The following is a 19,457-nucleotide window of genomic DNA, read 5'->3' on the forward strand; positions in this document are numbered from 1 at the left end:
AGAATAGGGCCTGGCAAAACCTTTGCGAGCAAAGCGCCTTTTGTGCCGGGACTGTGGCTCGCCACCGACGCTCGGCGGTTTCCAAGGCTGGATTTCCCATTGATTTCCTCCTCCTTTGCTTCTCCAGGCTCGCGCGGCCGGACATTGTGGGTGTGCGTGCTGGATTTCTCCCGGATGCTCCCCGACTAACATGGATGTCCCACCATCCCTTGCAGTGGAAGGTTGCTCCTTGGCGCAGTGAGTGAAGAACATGCAGCGATTGCTAATGGGTTTGGGAAGCGGAGACTCCTTCCTCTCTGTGACCATGCCGTGATCGTGTCTGCGGCCACCACTCGACGCATCCTCATTCCTACCCGAACCGGGAGCCTAACGCTAGATCGGGGAAGTGGGTGCCGCGCGTGTGGACACAGAAACACCATGAAGATTATTTCCCCGATTCTAAGTAATCCAGTCTTCAGGCGCACCATTAAACTCCTGCTCTGCTTACTGTGGATTGGATATTCCGAAGGAACCACACATGTATTAAGATTTGGTAAGATCCCCCATTCCTCTCCATTGCCTGGTCTCCGGCTCCGAGGCAGCCGGATGTAAACAGGCGGGTTCCCTCTTACAGGCGGGTGGGCTCAACGTATTCCGACCTGTTCGCTGCTCCATAGCCTCCCGGGGTTTTAAAGAACCGCTTGTGCTTTCCGTTTCGTTTCCTTTTTTCCTTCTTTTATTAAAAAAAAAAAAAAAATAGCCACGGGAGGATGAAGTGAGAGCCAGTGTGTGGTAGTGGTCGCTGCATTACCTCCACCCCGTAGCCTGAGATGGTGGTGACGCTGGGGGCACAGCCGGCGGTCGCGCCCGCCTGTCTCCGCGGGAGTCTTCCGGGGCTTGGCGGACTGACCGTTCGCGCTGGGGCTGCACGCCTCTCAGCTTGCGGGGCAGACGAGTCAGTACCTGGTAACTCTTTGGCAAGTTGGCGTCTGTCCGCTTCGGTCGGGGACCCGGACAGGTCCGCGAGTGGAAGGAACTCACCCTTTTGATTTCTTTTGTCATCACAGAGCCTTTTAGGCTAATTTCACCGCTCTCCAGTCCTTGGTTGCCTTTTTTGGGGAAACGGCGCTTGTAAAAATGTTGTAAGGTAGTAGGCTCTATTTAGCAAGAGGATGCTGCTGCTTAGCCGAAGTAAAATAGCGTCCTAAGAAAGGGTTCTGTTTGTTTTTAACTTGTGAGCCCTCCTCTCCCAGCTTTCTTAGAGTCCTGATCTAATGAATGATTAACAGTGGTGATTGGGGCGGAGAGTAGTTGTGTGCGGGAGTCTGAGTGTGCGTCTTTATTTCATCGTGGCATGATAAAAGAGTCGAGTGGCAGTTATATATTAGGGGAATCTATTGCTTTCCTACGGAATCAGGGTTCTTTTAGAGCTCGAAGGAAAATCTAAACGTGGGATTCCTGTGAAAACGCTGGTCAGGAGATTTGCTTGGAGGAAATGAAGCGTGGGCAACGCTCAGCTGCTGTGAATGTCCAATGGAGTTTTAGGAGGAGCAGGACTAGTCAGGGAAAGTTCCCTTAAGTAGACGGGAGTGAGAGAGGAGAAAAACAACTGAGTAAACGCTCCCACAGTGGGAGCCTCCTTTGACAGTTCAAGTGGATTTAGACCAAAGAGTGCAAGAAACCATATAATCCTGAGTATGTGTCTCTGAGATAAAAGCAGATACATTAAGTCAGTCAAATTTAAATCAGACTGATTGCCTGCATCTCCTATTATGTCAACAGCATCTTCTCTCTTTCCTTTTTCCCATGTGCTTTTTCTATAATGATAAAATCTATCATCTCTCTTGGGCTTTGCATTGCCAGGATAGGAATGCTTTTCACATAATAAAAAAAAGGAATCTTAGTCTCCCCTTCCCTTATCCAACACATAAACACCTGGAGTCCAGAAGGCTGGTAATGACAAAGACAGACAACAGGTTATATCCAAATTCCAACTGTTGCAGTTTTGTTTTGTTTTGTTTTTTGTTTTTTGTTTTTTTGCTTTTTTTTTTTTTTTTTTTGCTTCATGCCTTTAGATGGTACTTAAGCACGTTGCTCTTAGCAACAAGAGTCCACAGGAATGCTTGTTTCTTTCGATGAGATTAAACAGGTCTCTGTATCATTGGAAATGTGTGTGTGTGTTCAGCTGTTCTTCAAGCATGGTAAATGCTACGGTATGGTAGTTTTGTCCAATATTTTGAGTAGGACAACCTACTTATTTGGAATACTGAGGTATCTTCTGAAATGTGTTTGTGAACGAGTGTGCCTTAGTGTGTTTGCTTGTGGACTGGGTGGGAAAAAAAAAAAGACTTGGAGCCGAAAAACTGCCACCAGTACTCAAAAGATTTAATTATTGCTCCTCTGGTCTTGCAGCACAATATTTGCTGAATCATTAGATTGTTACATTCGCTGATCATTTCATATCTTCATATTAAAAATCTTGGCGACTGTAGCAGAGTGTGTAACAGCTCTCCAAAAGAGCTGACACACACACAAAAATATATTTTCCTAGACCAATGCTTACTAAGAATGTCCTTAAGAAATAGGAGAGTAGGCAAAGACCTTCTCACCAGTGCCTAGATACCCTAAACCAATGGCCCAGTTTCTAGATAACCTGTTATTTTCTCCATTAACTTCAAACATCTTCCACATGGAGATTGGTTTTCTCTGCTATCCACCTGAGTTATGGGGAAGGACTGTGTATATTGTAATGATTGGACTATTTCCCTGCTTGGGCTATTTGGATGCATTGGTGGGAGTTTTATTTTCTCCTGGGGAAAACATGTTTTGAGTGGACTGGATGGCTGGTTGAGTGTGTATAAGCCACTCTTGAGTAAGGTTATTTTCAACTTTGATTCAAAGGGCCAACCAGAGCCTCATCTTTAGCCTCGTGCCTTGTAAGAGTAGGGTTTGGGGTTTCTGGGCAGTGGCCTGCCAGGTGTGGGTGAGAAGCACTGTCTCTGCTGAAGAGGTGGCAACCAGTCCCTTCCCCACCTCCCCAACCAACTGGGCTTGACTAGGAGCTGCCAACCACCCAGAAACTCTGCCTGGGTGCCATGGCAACTGCTGAATGTGACCAGGAGGCTGCCCCAGCCCCCCTTCCAGTTGGTGGTGGAAAACCACCCTCAAGGACTCTATGCTGTCCTTACTACCCCTAACAACCTTCTGCCGCACCACACACACACCCCTGCCCAAGGGCTGTAACTCGACCCTGACCCTGAGCCCTCCTATCAAAGTCTGTGGATTGGGGAGCTGTCAGCACAAGGTGCTGACCTTTGCTGAGTTGCTGAAGGTCTAACGGGTACAAAAAGCGCGCGCTCTCTCTCTCTCTCTCTCTCTCATACACACGTACACACATGCTGGCAAATGCACTCTCGTGAAGCAAGCAACACTTTGGCACAGTGACTCCTCTCTCGTGCCCAAGAAAACTTACGTAGCTATGCCCAGGAGCACCTCTGTCCGGGGACACCCCTCCCACCCTTACTGGCTCTCACTGAGCTTCACACCCGGGCCTGCTCCTCTTCGCGGGAAGCAAACATCTCCGAGAGAAGGCCTCTGGAGCGCTGACCCTAGGGTGCTTTCCTTCAGCTTTAAGATAGCTCAGGGCAATGAGGGAAAGGACCTATCTATGGTCAGCTAAAAGTTAACTCCAAAGTGGATGGCTGTTTCCTGTCTTTGATCCTGGCAACGCTCACCTAGGGAGACAATGTCAGGGGACAAAGTGGATACTGGACGGTCAGAGACTGTTTCCCCATTCCAGGTCACATCAGTCATTCTCAGAGCCAGCTTTTCCAGGTGCCTGAGAAGCCTCCAGCCGGGCCTCTCCCCAGGCACAGTAGGTTTCCTCTATGTAAATGAGGCACCTTTGTGTCTCCGCAGCTGTGTGCTTGCTTTGCTTGCAGTTGGTGAGGGCAAAGGCAGGATCTTTCCGTCTTTCCATTTGCGGGGGTGTGGCCCCCAATAGTCTCCCTTCTAAACTACTGCAGCTCTCAGTACTTGAACATTGCTTTTGTTACAGTAGCCTCCCTCTCTTCCTGTTCTGTTCTGACCCCTGCTTCTGGGACAGCATGGGGGTAGAAAGTAGCTCTGTTGGGGCTCGGGACGCTACTGGTACTGGGCTAGCAGTCCCTTTTGTAGTTTGGGGGGCTTTGGCATCTTTGCTAAGTGGTCACTCCTCCAGATACCACTTGTTTCCAATCTTCGAGGTGGAGTTATTTTTCAGTCCTTATCTGAATTGGCATTTAGAACTCCAGGCATGTCTTTGCTCGGACATTAACCCAAACTTTCTCCCAGACTCTTGGTCAGCTTCTCCAAGCTAGTCGTGTTGGAGGAGCTAAGCATGTGATATAGGCCATTTCTTTCCTTCAGATGTTTCGACCTAGCTTTTCTTTTAAGCATGTCAGTAGAGTGGCTTTCTTTAAAGGCTTCACAGGCAAGGTCTTCCCTCCGATGCACTCTGACCTCCTTGCTAATGCGCACTAGCCACCACTCCATGGCGCAGCATGTAGTCACCTCCCAGCACACAGGCAGAAGGTGAGGGACACAGCTCAGATAATAAAACCCACGATGTGAGGAGGAGTGGAAAGAGTCCCTATGGAAATCCCCCTATTTGCTGGACATCTCGAGTGCTCCTAGATATAATAATTAGTAGCAGATGTACTACAACATCAAGGGAGTGAGTGAATTGATTGAGCTTAGAAGCTGCTCCTGTCTACAAGTTCTTTGAAAGAGATTTTTCTTCCTTTGGAAGGTGAGATGGGCGGGAGGGAGGAGTGGCCTTACATCTGGAAGCAGGAAAACTGGCTCTTGAGAGGCGGGGATGGGGGAGTAATAGCGGCTACTGTCTGAAATAGATAAAGCCCGAACACCTGCTCAGCTGAGCTCTGGAAAGCAGGGGAGGGAAATCTTTCCAAGAATTGCCAACACAACGGCCACTAAAAAAATCTGTTTTTCACATAAGTTCTCATTTATTCTTAAAGCTTCAAAGACTAACTCTGATGTGATCCATCAACAGAGGCACACTCATTTCAGGAAACGACTTTGAAAAATGATCTTTTCGTCCTTTAGAAATAGCACCCCTTCTCCACCTAGACACATGGAACTCACATTTTCAGGCTTTGTGAGGTTGTCTTTCAGCAGTGAACAGCAGTTTATATGTCAGTAGACATTTCTTCAGACAGACACTTTCTGCTTTGTAGTTTAATTCAAGTGATTATTGCAGTGTGTTCATTCCCTGAATTCTCAAATGACACTGTTTCAACATTTACTCAGCACAGGAAAGTTAATGTGAATTGCTCCCACACAAAGGAGGAGCATACTATAGACCAAACATAAGATGTATCATTGATTATCAGAGCCTTTTCAACCCTATTCACCATTAAATAACGTGTTGCCTATGATAAAGATGGCATAATTTTTTATTATCTTTTAATTGTCAAAATTTCTGATACAGAAAATGCTTTGCCCTTTTGTAGTAGAAATTCAAGTGAGAGGAATTCATTTTCTCTTTCTGTTGTTAAGATTTTACTGTGTTATCGTGGCTCCAATTACATTTGTTCCCTGAAAATTGTTGATGTCCATTTTCAGACATCAGAGTAGAAAGCAGTTGACTGTTTTTCAACTGCACTATACTGAAATCATTAATCCACTGCATCCATAATACCTGGGGTTTGTGGGAGACCCTAGGTTTTCCCCAGTAGGGAGGTCTGATGTATTGAAATGGTCTTGTTTGGGTAGTGAAACATTATCTTGTTTGGGTAGTGAAACATTATCTTCTGTGGGCTTTCAATTTATAGTCCAGTTATCAAGGAACTGGAAATGCTTCAAATGAATCTTACCCCCTAAATCTTAGCATGAAAAGTAAGGTCAAAAGCCCCTGAAAGAAAAGGAAATAGGTGCACATCATCATTATTGACTGGTCTAGATTAAACACCAAAGAGGAAGATTTCAATCTGATAACGTCATAGGCCTTCCTGTTTTTCTTTGCTGCTTCTGCTGACAATTTTGTAAGGTAATTAAATTGGCTGATTGAAGTCACGGTGGTCATGGGGCGATAAAGACCATTTGGATTTAATGGAATTTAAAACAACAGAGCACTGAACACAACTCTTACAGAACAAGAATTTTAATGGCCCATTCCGGGTGCTGACTAAATAGAATGCCCTTAACAAGTTTAATCGAAAGGGCAAGGCAGATTAGCACTATATAGTCTTTATGGTTGAAGATTGGGGAATTAAAATTATCCCTTTAAAAGACTCATTAATGCATTATCAAGATTTAATGTAGGTTAAATAAGCTTTCTTTGGATCTTCATCATATATGTGAACCTAGGCTTAGGAGCAAGTTTCAATAAGGAAATATTTTTGAGAGCTGAGCTAATAAGTTGAATTATATGCCTCTTATTTCAAATGCAGAAGACATTTAAAATTCTTTGATAGTATATAGGGTGTTGAGGGTAAGTGTTGATGAATTCTTTCTTTTCTGTAACGGAAAAGAACGAATTTAACTTTTTGTTTAAAGTTTCATCATTGGTAGTTTTTTGTTTTTTATTTTTAAACAAACCTTGTCTATAGTAGAGAAACTACAGAGGTAAAAAAGAAATTCTCAATATAGTCATAGGTATTTGATATTTTATGTTGTCTTTTTAATCCTGTCCCCTCCTTTTTTTTCCTACTGAAAATTCTGCATTCAGGTTACCATACTTTATTCCATTCAGGTCCCTTCTGCCCCAGAAAAAGTGCAGTTCCCTGCTTTACACTGGCAACACTAAAGGACAGCCAGTCCCAGGGTAAAAGTCAAGCCTCAGTCCATTATAAGATTGTTCACCTCTGTAACTGTTTCTTTCCTTGTGGAATTGTCTACTCAAAGTTGTCCATTCCTTTGATTATTCCAGAAAAACCTGAAACCTATGTTTTCATATAAAAATCTGTGAGATTTTCATTGCACACAATTTTAAAAATTGTTTAAAAAATTCTGAGTTGATGAAATCGAAACAGCAAGTAGCCCAGAGGTCACCAGTTTTCACCCTCCAGCCCACCTCACATTCTGCATGTTCTCTAAGGAACACATACTTTATTTAACTCTCCCTTGATCCCCCAACAAGTAAGGCTTATTTGTCTCTTGCCTCACACCTTTAGGGCCAAACATTTCATATTGTTGTATTTTCAAGCAACAATTAGCTTATCTGATAAAACCAATGTGAGTGGGAGATTAGAGGAGACCTTTAAAATCTTTCTGCAAGTTTTTTTTTTTTTTTATTTTTCATGTTATTTTTATATTTGGGCTTTTGACACTCCTCTGCATTTATGGCACCATTCAAATATAGTATTTGATTATAGATTGATTTAAACCATTCACTTTCTTAACCAAAAACTCAACATGCTTCTTTGAATTTAATGGAGAGCCAGGTCACTAGACAGCAGGGGTTATGTGTGAAGATCTGAAAGAGTCTGGGGAGGTTGTGGCTTTCAGATCTTTTCCCCACTGATACATGTAATCCTCTCCATCTTTCCTTTTGGTTACACATCTGACCTCTTCCGTGGCCTTGTTGTAAGACAAGTATATTCTGGAAGGGAGAGCACATAGTCCCTAGACTGTAAAGTTAGGATGAGTTTATTAGATTGATCGATTCTGTCTGTGACAGAGATACTCAGATACAAAAGAGAATACCCGGTGCCTAAGGGAGTGCAGAGTGATTAGCACTGATGTGAGGGGGAGGCTGAGAAAACCGAAATCAAATGCCATTTGATACACAGTCTTTCCTAGATTCACAGCAGACATCTCAGTGCTTTTTAAATTGATCTTTTTGCTTGTATTTGTCCAAATCTCTGAGCATATGTGATTATTTCAGATGAGATGTCAGTGATATTCTTACATCGACATACCTCTTTCCAACCAAATGGATCTTTAAATGCTTTGCCTTTACCCTTTTACATCAACAAACTACTTTTCTGTCATTGAACTAGAGCAAGTATTTGTAAGATGTTACCTCTAATTCCCATTTCAATCTCCATCTCAGTCTTACTCTGAGTCCTTAACCTATCAGGATGGGAGTATTGCTCAATTAAATGATCAAATAAGCAAAACAAATATTAAAGAAATTTTCTGCTTCAGTAAAGTCATAGGTATTTGATCTATTTTATGTTGTCATTTTAATATTGCCCTTCTTTTTGCCAACTGATGCTTCTGTATTCAGTTTATCTTAACTTTTAATGGAGGCCACCTTCCTTGCCCAGAACGAATTTAACTTTTTGTTTAAAGTTTCATCATTGGTAGTTTTTTGTTTTTTATTTTTAAACAAACCTTGTCTATAGTAGAGAAACTACAGAGGTAATAAAGAAATTCTCAATATAGTCATAGGTATTTGATATTTTATGTTGTCTTTTTAATCCTGTCCCCTCCTTTTTTGGGGGGGATGAAGGAAAACTATAGAATCCCATAATATCTAAACCAAAGGGGGCTTTAGACGTCATCAAGTCTAGTATATAAGCTTAGCGATGAATTGCCAAGAGCAGTTAAATAGCTTGCTCCATAGATAATTAGTGTCATATTTTACACAAAACATGAATATTCTGACTGCCAGTTTAGTGATGTTTTTCAGTGAATTATGCTATTTTTTCAGTGTAGCCTCTGATTCTCTGTGCTTTGTATCAACTTTAGGAAGAGCCACTGATTCTGATAGCTCCCCTAGACATTTGCCTACTTTGTTTTCTTCACCTCTTCTTTCATAGCACATTATCTCATAGATTATCCCTTTTCTCTTTTTCTCCTTTTTTGGCTCTCTCAATTCCCCTCTCCTGTGTCTGCCAAGATCCTCTTTCTCCCCGTGTCCAGTGCTTTAACCACTTTCATTCATATAATAAACAGTAATTGAGTACATATTATGTATCAGGGAACTAGAAATCTAAGACCCAGCTTCTGCCTCAAGGAGTTTGTAGTCCAATTAAAGAAAAAAATATATATGGAGAGAGAGAGAGAGAGAGAGAGGTGCAGAAAATATATACAATAGTTAGTTAAAGGAGATTATTGTGAGTTTGAATTTTTTATAGAAAATAAGGACTCTGGCTGGGGCCTATAAAAAATTGTGTGATAGGGAAGGTGGGGGTGGGGTGGGGAGATGTGTCATTGGCAAAATACTAAGCACAAGAAAAGGAATTTTGTCAGAAATTAAGAAGGTGAGCCCTGGAACAGGGAATGGACTAGTTCTATTCTGCTATCTATTTTTCTATATGGAAGGTAGATAAAGCCTTGCTTTTTCAAAGTTCTAATGTTTAGGTTGTAGGATTTGGACTCCTGTATGTAGCCTCTGGAAAACCATTGAAGGTGAATGGATGAGATTTACTTAGTGTACAGCAAGCAGTCAAGTGGTCTTTCAGTCTGCTGTTTGTGTTTTATGAAGAATAAGTAGATCTCTCTTCTCTGTCTTACTAAAATGAAAGCAAAGGACCCATCCTCGTCCTTGATCATTGAAGCCTTTAAGAAGTTCTTGGTCTGGGATCACAGATACCTCTGAAGCCAAATCCTGAAATGAAATAAAGGAATGTCCTTGTAACATATGGCCATATCCCATGATTAAGCAAGGAAAAGTTTCTAGTTAATCTAAAGAAAAATGCATTGGTGGAAAATTTAATACGAGTACTGTTAGCTTCATTGGGGAATAAAAATAAATTGCCTTCAAGAAAACTTTCAATGTTTTATGTAGATAATGTCTATCTCCATTACTTGAAGCATTATATATGTATACATATATATGTAATTATAGTTTATATAATAAAAACATATTATATAATGATTATATAAAATTTCAAATCAGAATTAAAATTTAAGTTAAAATTAAAAACAATTTTCATAGAATAGATTTATTGTTAGTAATATTTTCCAATTCTACATGAACTCAGGACCTAAGACTCTGAATTTAGTTGTTTGAGTTATGAATTTTACTCTTGACTTTGTCATCTAGTGATCATAAATTAGGACAAATAATTAAATTCCACTGAGCCTTGACTTCCATTTCTATAGAATGGGTATTGTTTGCTATGTGTCTATCTTCCAAGGATAATATTAGAATTAATAGGAAAATGTATAGAACTCCAAACTTAAAAGCAGAAAAGGACTTTTGTAATTGAAAGTGTAATTGTTTATTTACTATATATGTGTGAAACAAAGTAATGTTTGTTAATTTCATGTATATTCAACCTCTTAAACTGTACATAAACATTTAAGATAGTCTGTCTTTTCTAAATTATTCTCAAATACTCTTCTTCAGAATGCACTGGAAGTTATTACAAACACAATGAAAAGGATTTATTATCTAATAGAACAAACATTTTCTGAGTTGGTGGTTTTATAGAAAAGCAACTCAATAGTTTCTGTTTCTTCTATAACATCAGGAGTTTGATTGGCATTATCCAATATCCAGAATACAAGTAGGAATTACAGCTAAATTACAGCTAAAACAAAAAATAATAAGCAAAGAAACAATGCTAGGTCCTTCAGTTTAGCATTTTTCGCAACTACATAGTTTTTCTAGTTTGTATTCACAAACATTTTCTGGAAAGCTCTATCTGATTTCCTATATACTTCATTCATCCATTTGCCCATGATGAACTGCTGGCTGTTAGTGAAGTTTTGTATTTCAAGTCACACAAGTGACTGTACTTGATCCATTTATGTTGATTCAAGAAAGTTCCATAAACACTCGGATTTGTTACAATTGTTTGGGATAGATAAGTAGGACTTTTCTATGATTACACTGGCATCTTTATCAAGGAGCTGTGTTAGGCAGTCTTTCTGGGGCTTACTCTTTAAGGCATAAGATAGACTTTGGTGCCACCCTTACATCATTAACTTCACCATCTTTCTCAAGGTGTTTCTGACTTCCTTGGTCTCTTTTTCCCCCCAGATCTAACCCAGTGTTGAGGTCTCAGCATAGAAGTGGATAGAGATAGAGATGAAGATGCCTCCTTCTCCCCCGAAAGCCACATTAGAGAATCCAGGGAACCATTTGGGAAAGTTTTATAATACACGTTTATATTTGGAATTTTTTATAAGTTTTCAAAACTTCAAAATATAAAATTTATTAGGAAAATTTCTTGGATGTTGAGGATGATGAGGTTCGGCATCAGTGATTCCCAGCCCTCAAGAGTAGGATGAAGGAGAGACAGTCTCAAGATTTTTATGACAATCTATAGGAGGAAGGGATGAAATACAGGTTGAGAAACACTTTCCTATTTTAAGTCTTGGGGTTTCCTAGAAGCAGCCTCCTACCATACCAGAGCTAATGCTGCAATAGGTAAAGATTAATTGAGTTTTTGCCTCCAGGGGGTGAAGGACAGAGCTGTCCTGAGATTCTATGTTGATCCCTCAGGAAGCCTTCCTGGAGATCAGGGATAACGTTCAAATCACTCATCTTCAGCTACAGAAATGTACCCCAAGATACATTTCTTGTCATTTTGCTATGCCATACCTCGACTGTCCTTTAAGATCTGGACCAAGTTTTGCTTCCTCCAAAGGGTCTGTTTCTAGGTAGGGATCCTGTAAGATAAATTTAAGCATTGGCAGCAAACTTTGATCAAATCAATGGCTCCCACATCTTGTTTTACTCAGAATGGAAGGAGCTTTAAATAATTTAGATTCCTGGTTCCTAAACCTAGGTATTTTATGGATTAAAATATTTCATTTTTCACAACTGCATAGTTGTAGTACCTTTGCTTTTTGCCTTCTTCTTTTTTCTTTTTTCTTTTTTCTTTTTCTTTTTCAGAAAATTCCTAAGAAACAAAACTCCCAGGCTGGTTGAAAATAACTTATGGAGCTAGATACTCCAAAGAGTTTTGAACTTAAAATTTACAATTCCTCTATTTATAATGGGCAGATGTATCAGTTTTCTGGATTGACAGTTAATAATCATGACTAGACTGTGTAAAACAATGAGTAAATCTTGTAGATAAGTGTTGTGCCTTAGATATTTTGTTATTCCTCACATCATATATAGTGTTGGGCTCTCAGCATACCACTGAAGAGCTGACTGATTCTTTAAAATCCAGACATTTAGAATATTCATACTCACATAACTGAGCCCCCAGCCCAAAGGGACCTTAAACAGGTGTTATTTTATAAATAATGTCTAAGATGATGTATAGTTGTGGGAACTTTCCTTCTTAACCTCCTACCAAAAGAGCCCCTGATAAATCAATTTATATTCTTGTTTCCCCAAAATCTATCAGAAAAAATTCTAGTAGACAGCTGGTCTAGTTGAGAGGACAGTGACTCAGTTGCCATGAATACATGCAAATGGCCTAGGATCTAGGCTAAAAATAGAGTCCAGCCTAGGTGGTGTTCATTACAAGCCTCTTGGACAATACGATGCTCACCCTTACCTCCAGCTTCATTGCTCTGATTATAGTATCTGGGTCATTGTTAGATCATGGAGCCAAAAGCTGAAACCTAGACACAATGTTTGGAATGAAACCAGAATGTTCTTATCTTTATTTAAGATAAGATAGGCATTGCCAATAATTATATATGCCACTTTAGCATTAGAACTTATAATATCTTGGGACGCCTGGGTGGCTCCATTGGTTAAGCATCTGACTTTGGCTCAGGTCATGATCTCATGGTTTGTGAGTTCGAGCCCCGTGTTGGGGTCTGTGCTGAAAGCTCAGAGCCTGGATCCTGCTTTGGATTCTGTGTCTCCCTCTCTGTCTCTGCCCCTCCCCCACTTGTGCTCTCTGTCTCTCAAAAATAAATAAATAAATGTAAAAAAATAAAAAAAAAACATAATATCTTTATCTGTCCAGATTATTGGTATCTAAGTATTTTCCATATTTATTGCCTACTAGGTAAAGCATCAGCTTATTAAGTGTATTTCCCTAATTTAACTTGCCTTCTGGGAGACTATACAGACTGTACAGAAGACACCTTATTGATGGTACAATTTAAAAGTAGTACACTATATTGGTTAGATAGTGTAATGTATTCAAATCATCATAATCACATGCTAATCAAAATTTTAAGATAAATATTGAAGAAGTTATCAGAATAAGTTTACTATCCCTCAGTTTATATTTTAATTGGGCTTAACTATGTTTACCAATGTGTGTTAAAATATTTTAAATTCTTTTAATTATAATAGTTTAGAGGGGATTTAACAACTGAGAACATGTAAATATATAATTTCAGAAAAATATATCTAGTAGTATACAGTTATCTGGAAGACAAATTATGAAAAATTCTTTTACATGACATGAATTTCACAGTAAGTTTTATTCATATATATGCCAGAATTACTATGCCTTCAACCTCTCCATTTGTGTAGGATGAAATTATAAATATGTAGGATATATGAAATGTTCACAATAGAGAAAAAATTAATACATTTACATTTACTCAAGGATGCTCATTTATTGGCTTTAGGTAGGAGTCTTTGACTTTATTAAACTTGACAGCCAGAAGTAAATATTAATGGAAGAGAATTTCTCAAAGTTTTTTGTATTTTGTATATCTTTCATTTCTTAGCAGGTAGCCAGACTACATCAGCATTTTAAATACAAACAAGGATAGAATCTTAGCTAAGGTTTCTAAGTCCATATTTTGTAAGTGGAGAGAATTTTAACCCTCCAATTTGTTTATCATTCTTCTGTACTGTGTATATTATAAGGCCACTAAGCTTGAATATTAAAAGGATCACTATGTATTAATAAGAAAAAGTCCTATTTAGTACAAGTAATCTCTCTTCCTCTCTTTTAATACAATTATTCTTCAAGAATGAGTGATTAAATTGTTTATAAGGAGATAAAATAATGCTTTATACTGTGGTTGTAAGGAGGATGCTGAAAACTTTCTATCAACTCTCAATTTTCACCTAATTTTTAATTTAAATTGCAATTCAGTTCACCAAGTATTTACTCAGCATTGGTATCTGGTCTAGTTCTTTGATTGTTGACATAATATAATAATTGGGAAGTAAGATATAATTAAAGCTTCAGTAAGTATGAAAATTTCTCTAAGATATGGCTGATTATTTAAAAAAATACATGAAGGTTCCTAATGATGTTCTGCTTTTACTGATAGGCAACAAGATGTATGTTTTTTTCAATTCTATACTATAGGTTCTATTTCAATATTTAATTTCAATACCTTGCTAGAATTGGAGATCCACCTTATTGACCTTTAAGATATTTACATTTAGGTTGATATAATTCATCAAAATGAATATATATGGAAATTACTTTCCTTTAATATTTAGAGTATACACTCTAATATATATATATCTTGTAATATATTGCTTATTTCTAATATCTATCTAGATATATATACATATATATTATCTAGAGATAAATATGTATCTTTCTATCTCTATCTATAGATAGATATCTCTAGATAGATATATATAGATAGATATCTATGATATTTGTGTCTCTGTGCAAGCTACCAGTACTCCAGTTCATTATCTATCCATTCGTTCTTTTGGTCATTCATTTAACAAATGTTTAATTGATTACCATATGCCAGATACTGTACTAGGCTCTAGGACATTTAAGAATTTGAAAGTAAAAGGAACATTGTCTCTGCATGTTGGATCTCATATTCTGTAGGTATAGGTAGCTGAATAAAAGAAAATTACAAAACAATGTGACAAGTCCACACAGTAATAGGTAAATAAGTATTGTAAGATGGAGAGAAACATCTAGCTGCATCTACAAGGAGGGGTTTCTAAAACGTGTTGTTTGCACCTTTCTCTGACTTGTGATCCACTGAAGTTTTACTCTGAAATTCCATTGTTAATATCAGATTAGGATGGCTGTACTATGTGTGTTCCTTGTCTCCACTGGCCCCAACCCCAGAAATCTTTAGCTGAGCCTCCTGTCTCAAATCATAGTGATGCCATTAATGTATTTCTTTTGTGTACACATACACAGACAGACAGAGGCAGGTTTAGAGACAGAGGAGGAGAACTAGCCTAAATTATTTTAAGTATTTGAGCACTATATTAGTTAGGATTTATACTCAGTGATGTATCACAGAAATATCTCTCCACTCTCTAGAAAATCAAAACAAAACAAGGCAGATGTTCACTTCTCTCTTTCACACACAAGTCTAGATTTGGGTAGTCCAGGGATGATATAGTAGATCTATAGCTTTCCGGGGTCTACAGTGTTTCCAGTCCTCTAGTCTAGCATCTATATCTGTCATCTGATGTGACCTTTCTCATGGTCTAAAGTGGAGCTCTAGTGATCTCGTGTACCTTCCCAACAGCAAGATTGACAGACACGTCCTGGATGTTGTACACACCATTTTACCTCACATCCTACTAGCAGGAACTTAGTCATATGGCTACCCCTGGACACACAGGAAGCTGAGTGGTAGCCTTGTTACAGGAAATGTGAACAGCTGAAAATGTCAGGGTCTATTCCTATAGAAGACGTGGAGAGTGAATATTGAAGGAACCACTGGTATTCTCTGCCACAGGCATCCAATTAAACATTTTAGGAAGGAACTTAGTTTTAAACTTTATGTGTGTGTGTAGTCATAAAGTAATGCTTTGTAGCACATTTGGAGAATATAGAGAAGTGTAAACATGAAAATAAAACCTCTGATAATTATGACATTGAGTCCAAACCACAATTGTTATTTTGTTTCTATTTACTACCTTTCTAAAAAACATTAAAAGAAAATGCTTTAGTTGATTATCAGAGTAACACCTATTTATTGCAGAAAATAGAACATATATAGAAAATTGTACGTATATATCACTTATTACCTCATCATAGTGACATTTTGAGATTTAACCTTGAATCTTAATGTACATGTTCGTTACTTTTTTTTTTTTTTTTACTCAGCAGTTTATTGGGATGTTTTTCTGTCATCAAATATTTTTATTTAGCAATTTTCAACAGTGTCTGACTTTCCATTGCATAGATGCTTATCGTTTATTAACCAGTCCCTCTATTATAGGGTCATGAGCTTGGGTTTTGGGTTCAGACATAGAGTTTGAACTTGACCCTGCTGCTTTGAGCTATCTTATTGGCACATGTTGCTGAGTCTTCCTAAGTTTTAGTTTCCTTACCTGTAAAATGGGAATATTAATATTATCCACCATATACAGTTATTCTTGGGATTAAAAGAGATATAATACACATGTAGTGCTTAGTGACATGCCTAGCATGAATATATAAGTGTTAATATAATCAGTCAGTCATTTAATTTTGTCCATAGACTACTTGATTTCTCTGATTGGTTCAGGCTCATATAGATCAGAAACTTGTAGATCTTTTACTATTCTCACAAGGGTGGTTGGACCCCACAGAAGTCTTGTGAGGCCTTTCAGGCTAGTGGTGTGCCCTTTTAGAACATGAGGGGCCAGATGGACAACCAGAATCCAGTAGACCATTAAACAGGTAACATATAAATATCATGGTCTTTCTCTGCAGTTATAGGGTAGGCCTGACCCTCTCTGCCTGCTTCCAGTGCTGAGGCCCCACAGCACTGATGATGAAATAGGGTGGGGGAGGTCCAGCGATGGTTTCAAAGCCCTCCTCCCTCTGCTTTCTGATTTGCTAAGCAAATTCCAGGTGTTTTACTTGCTAATCACATTATCATCCCTGATGCTTAATTATTTTCTGTAGGGAAATAGAGATGTTTGGGGCTTTCAGGAAATTAAATTGAACTTCAAAAGCCACTTCCACATAACAATTAACATTTTGAAATGGTAATTCCTCAGGGTTTTCTGCTAGGTTAGTTTACCCAGTTTTTTTTTTTTTTTTTAAGGGCATTCTCTTAAATAGTAGATTTATTTGTTCTATTTATTTGAGATTATATATATATATTTTAAACTAGACATGTTAAGGCTTCATAAATCCCTAGTAAAATGGAATAAAAATGTGTGGCTGGGGCCTTTACGCCAGAATAACGCTGTGATCTACAGAGTGAGAAATTGTAGGTGATCATCTGAGTTCTATATTTGAGAGGAGCCTATTATCACTGGAAGGAGGTATCCATTGGCCTGCTCAGAAAAAGAAGTGGGTCCCTGTTAGTATAGCAACAGTGTCTGAGAGCGACTTCCATATGCATAGAGGCAAATTTCCATGGTGGACACTATCCCCATCCTTTAATAGTCTGTATAACCTCAGCACTAATATTTTCAATCTCATTTTAATAATGCAGACATTCTAGAGATTCTGCGTGTCCTAAACATCCCTTCTCTAGATACCCTGGTGTGCTCTTCTTAATCTTTTAGGTTGCCTTTAAGTTCAATATTTTCTGATTTACCTAAACATGGGTACATCTGCAGTGGGATCTTAAATCCTAATCACTCTGCTTCCCCTTAAAATGATGTGGGTGCAGAATTCTTTGAATATTGCCACACATCAGCTTTTAAGAGTTGTTTCCAGGTTATGAGAGCCACAACCCATTCCCAATAGCCTGTTTTTGCAGGGAGCCTGACTCCAGACTGATCTGGAAAAGGCAGGGAGGGACACTATGGTCTGAATGACTGGGATTCCAGAGCCAGTTCCATCACTTGCAAGGTGTGTAACCTAAGGCAACTTACTCAACCTTTGTGTCTCACTTTTCTTATTTAAAAATTAAGGATAATAACACCTCACTTATAGGATTCTTGTGGGGCTTAAATAAGTGTTTGCACTTAGGAAGTATCCAAAAATGCCTCTTTCCTTTTTTTTTTCTTTTTTTTTTTTAATCCTGAAAAATCTGAGTGTGGAAGAGCTGTTGAACAATAGGTTAGCTGTATATTCTATAAGAGCGTGTCTGTCAAATGCAGAGCTCTATGGGTTTATTGACTACTACCTTCAGCTTCTGTGCAGCTGAGATACAAATTCAGCCCTAGGCTTTTATCCCCGGATCTGAGAGGAGGAAGGCAGGTACCTGTAATTATAGCAGCAGTGATGAGTTGCAGCTGAATTGCATAGTGTGTTAAGGCTTTTCTCTGCTGCTTGGCTTGGGTATTGCTATAGTGATTCTGGGAGTAACAGACAGTATTTTAGTAAGTATTTGTCTTTCTATTATCCATCCTAACATAATTCTAGAATCTCTGCAGACATGCAAGAGTTCTTTTGTTGCTCTCTGGCAGCAGATAAAAGGGCCTATTATGATAAAGTGCTCTGTGCAGAGTTTAACAGCCTTTTCAGGGACTGGCACTAGATTACATACATATGGAGGGGTAGAGTGAAGATAGTTTTTTCCACCAATATTTGTAAAATCTTCGATTCAAGTTTCCATGAATCAAAATACTACCCTACAAAAGTCTAAGACTCTAAGCCTTACAAATGGTTGTGTCTTGTTTCTTCATTTGTTTTCTTCATGTTGATTGGTCAAGAAGACAGCTGCACAGTAGATCTTTCCAAGGAGGTATGATGGGGTGGTTGGGTTTTCTGTGTGGGTGATAGTTGGAAGGTGAGGTTAGGTTGGAGGGGGACTCCTTTGTTTCCTCTGCTAATCCCCTTTAATCAATTATTCTGTTCCTCTTTCCCCCAATTCTCATAATAGAACATTGGTGTTCCTAACATCAATTGAATGAGAAATAGCTACTCTAAACAGCATCTGCAAAATGACGTTTATGAAATCTAAAAGAAAATGAGCCCTCAAACCCAGGTAATTTACCATTTTCTCTCATTCATTTGAGAGCCCCAGTAACCAGGTCACCTTGACATGCCAAAGGGATTTAAAATCTTTACCGGAACTTATTGAATGTGCCATTTTAATATGGTCATGTCTACATGACTTCCCTAGCCTTTGAGAACAGAGATGACTCTCAACTAGCTGTGTCCAAGGTAGGAATGAAGAAAGCCTTTTATATAGCTTACGTTGTTTTCTCTCTTAGCCTTCTCTGACTCATTCCTTCCCAGTGGTGGACAGCTATGATGCCTTGTCTTTTTTTCCTCTTCCTCAACCTAGACAGCAGGCTGGCTTTACTCAGTTCTCTTACCATGTTCTGTCACATGATCTACCCTTCATTTGGGTGGGGTCTTTTCCGATCACCCTTCTGCTTTTTTAGGATTCACTTCCATTTCCTTCTACCCATAATCATCCTATTCTCAGTGTGTCTCTTTCCTTCTTTTTGTAGCTAGTGGCTTTGTTAAATAACCCAAATCTCACAAAAGCCTGCACAGAGAGGCTGGGGTGGTGGTGGAGGTGTTTGGGTCATCTGGTAGCATAGAAGGATGACTGAGGTGCTGACATAGAATGTGCAGCTACAGTGGCCACATTGTATAAACTCTAAGTTAACACACAGGTGTGATGTGTATGAGGGGACTTATAGGGACAGTGGGATAGTGTGGTAGAAACTGGGACTGTTCACTACATATTACACAAATAATACTTGCATATGCTTTGCATTTTATATGCATTTGTACACAAAATATTTATTTAATCCCCTAATAAGCCTAAGACATAGGTGCTGTTAACTTCCTTTCCTAGTTGAGAGAACA

At 38.9% G+C, this 19,457-nt stretch overlaps 1 protein-coding gene across 1 annotated transcript in view; it reads left to right on the forward strand.

Moving 5' to 3' along the window:
- GRIK2 (glutamate ionotropic receptor kainate type subunit 2) overlaps window positions 1-19,457 on the forward strand; it is a 655,189-nt gene continuing 635,732 nt past the window's right edge. The window contains exon 1 of the mRNA XM_030316033.1: window positions 1-532. Within this exon, the coding sequence (XP_030171893.1) occupies window positions 418-532 (115 nt within the window). The 5' untranslated portion in view covers window positions 1-417. The remainder of the gene's footprint in view (window positions 533-19,457) is intronic.

Source organism: Lynx canadensis, chromosome B2, assembly GCF_007474595.2.
Source record: "Lynx canadensis isolate LIC74 chromosome B2, mLynCan4.pri.v2, whole genome shotgun sequence".
Taxonomy (NCBI): domain Eukaryota; kingdom Metazoa; phylum Chordata; class Mammalia; order Carnivora; family Felidae; genus Lynx; species Lynx canadensis.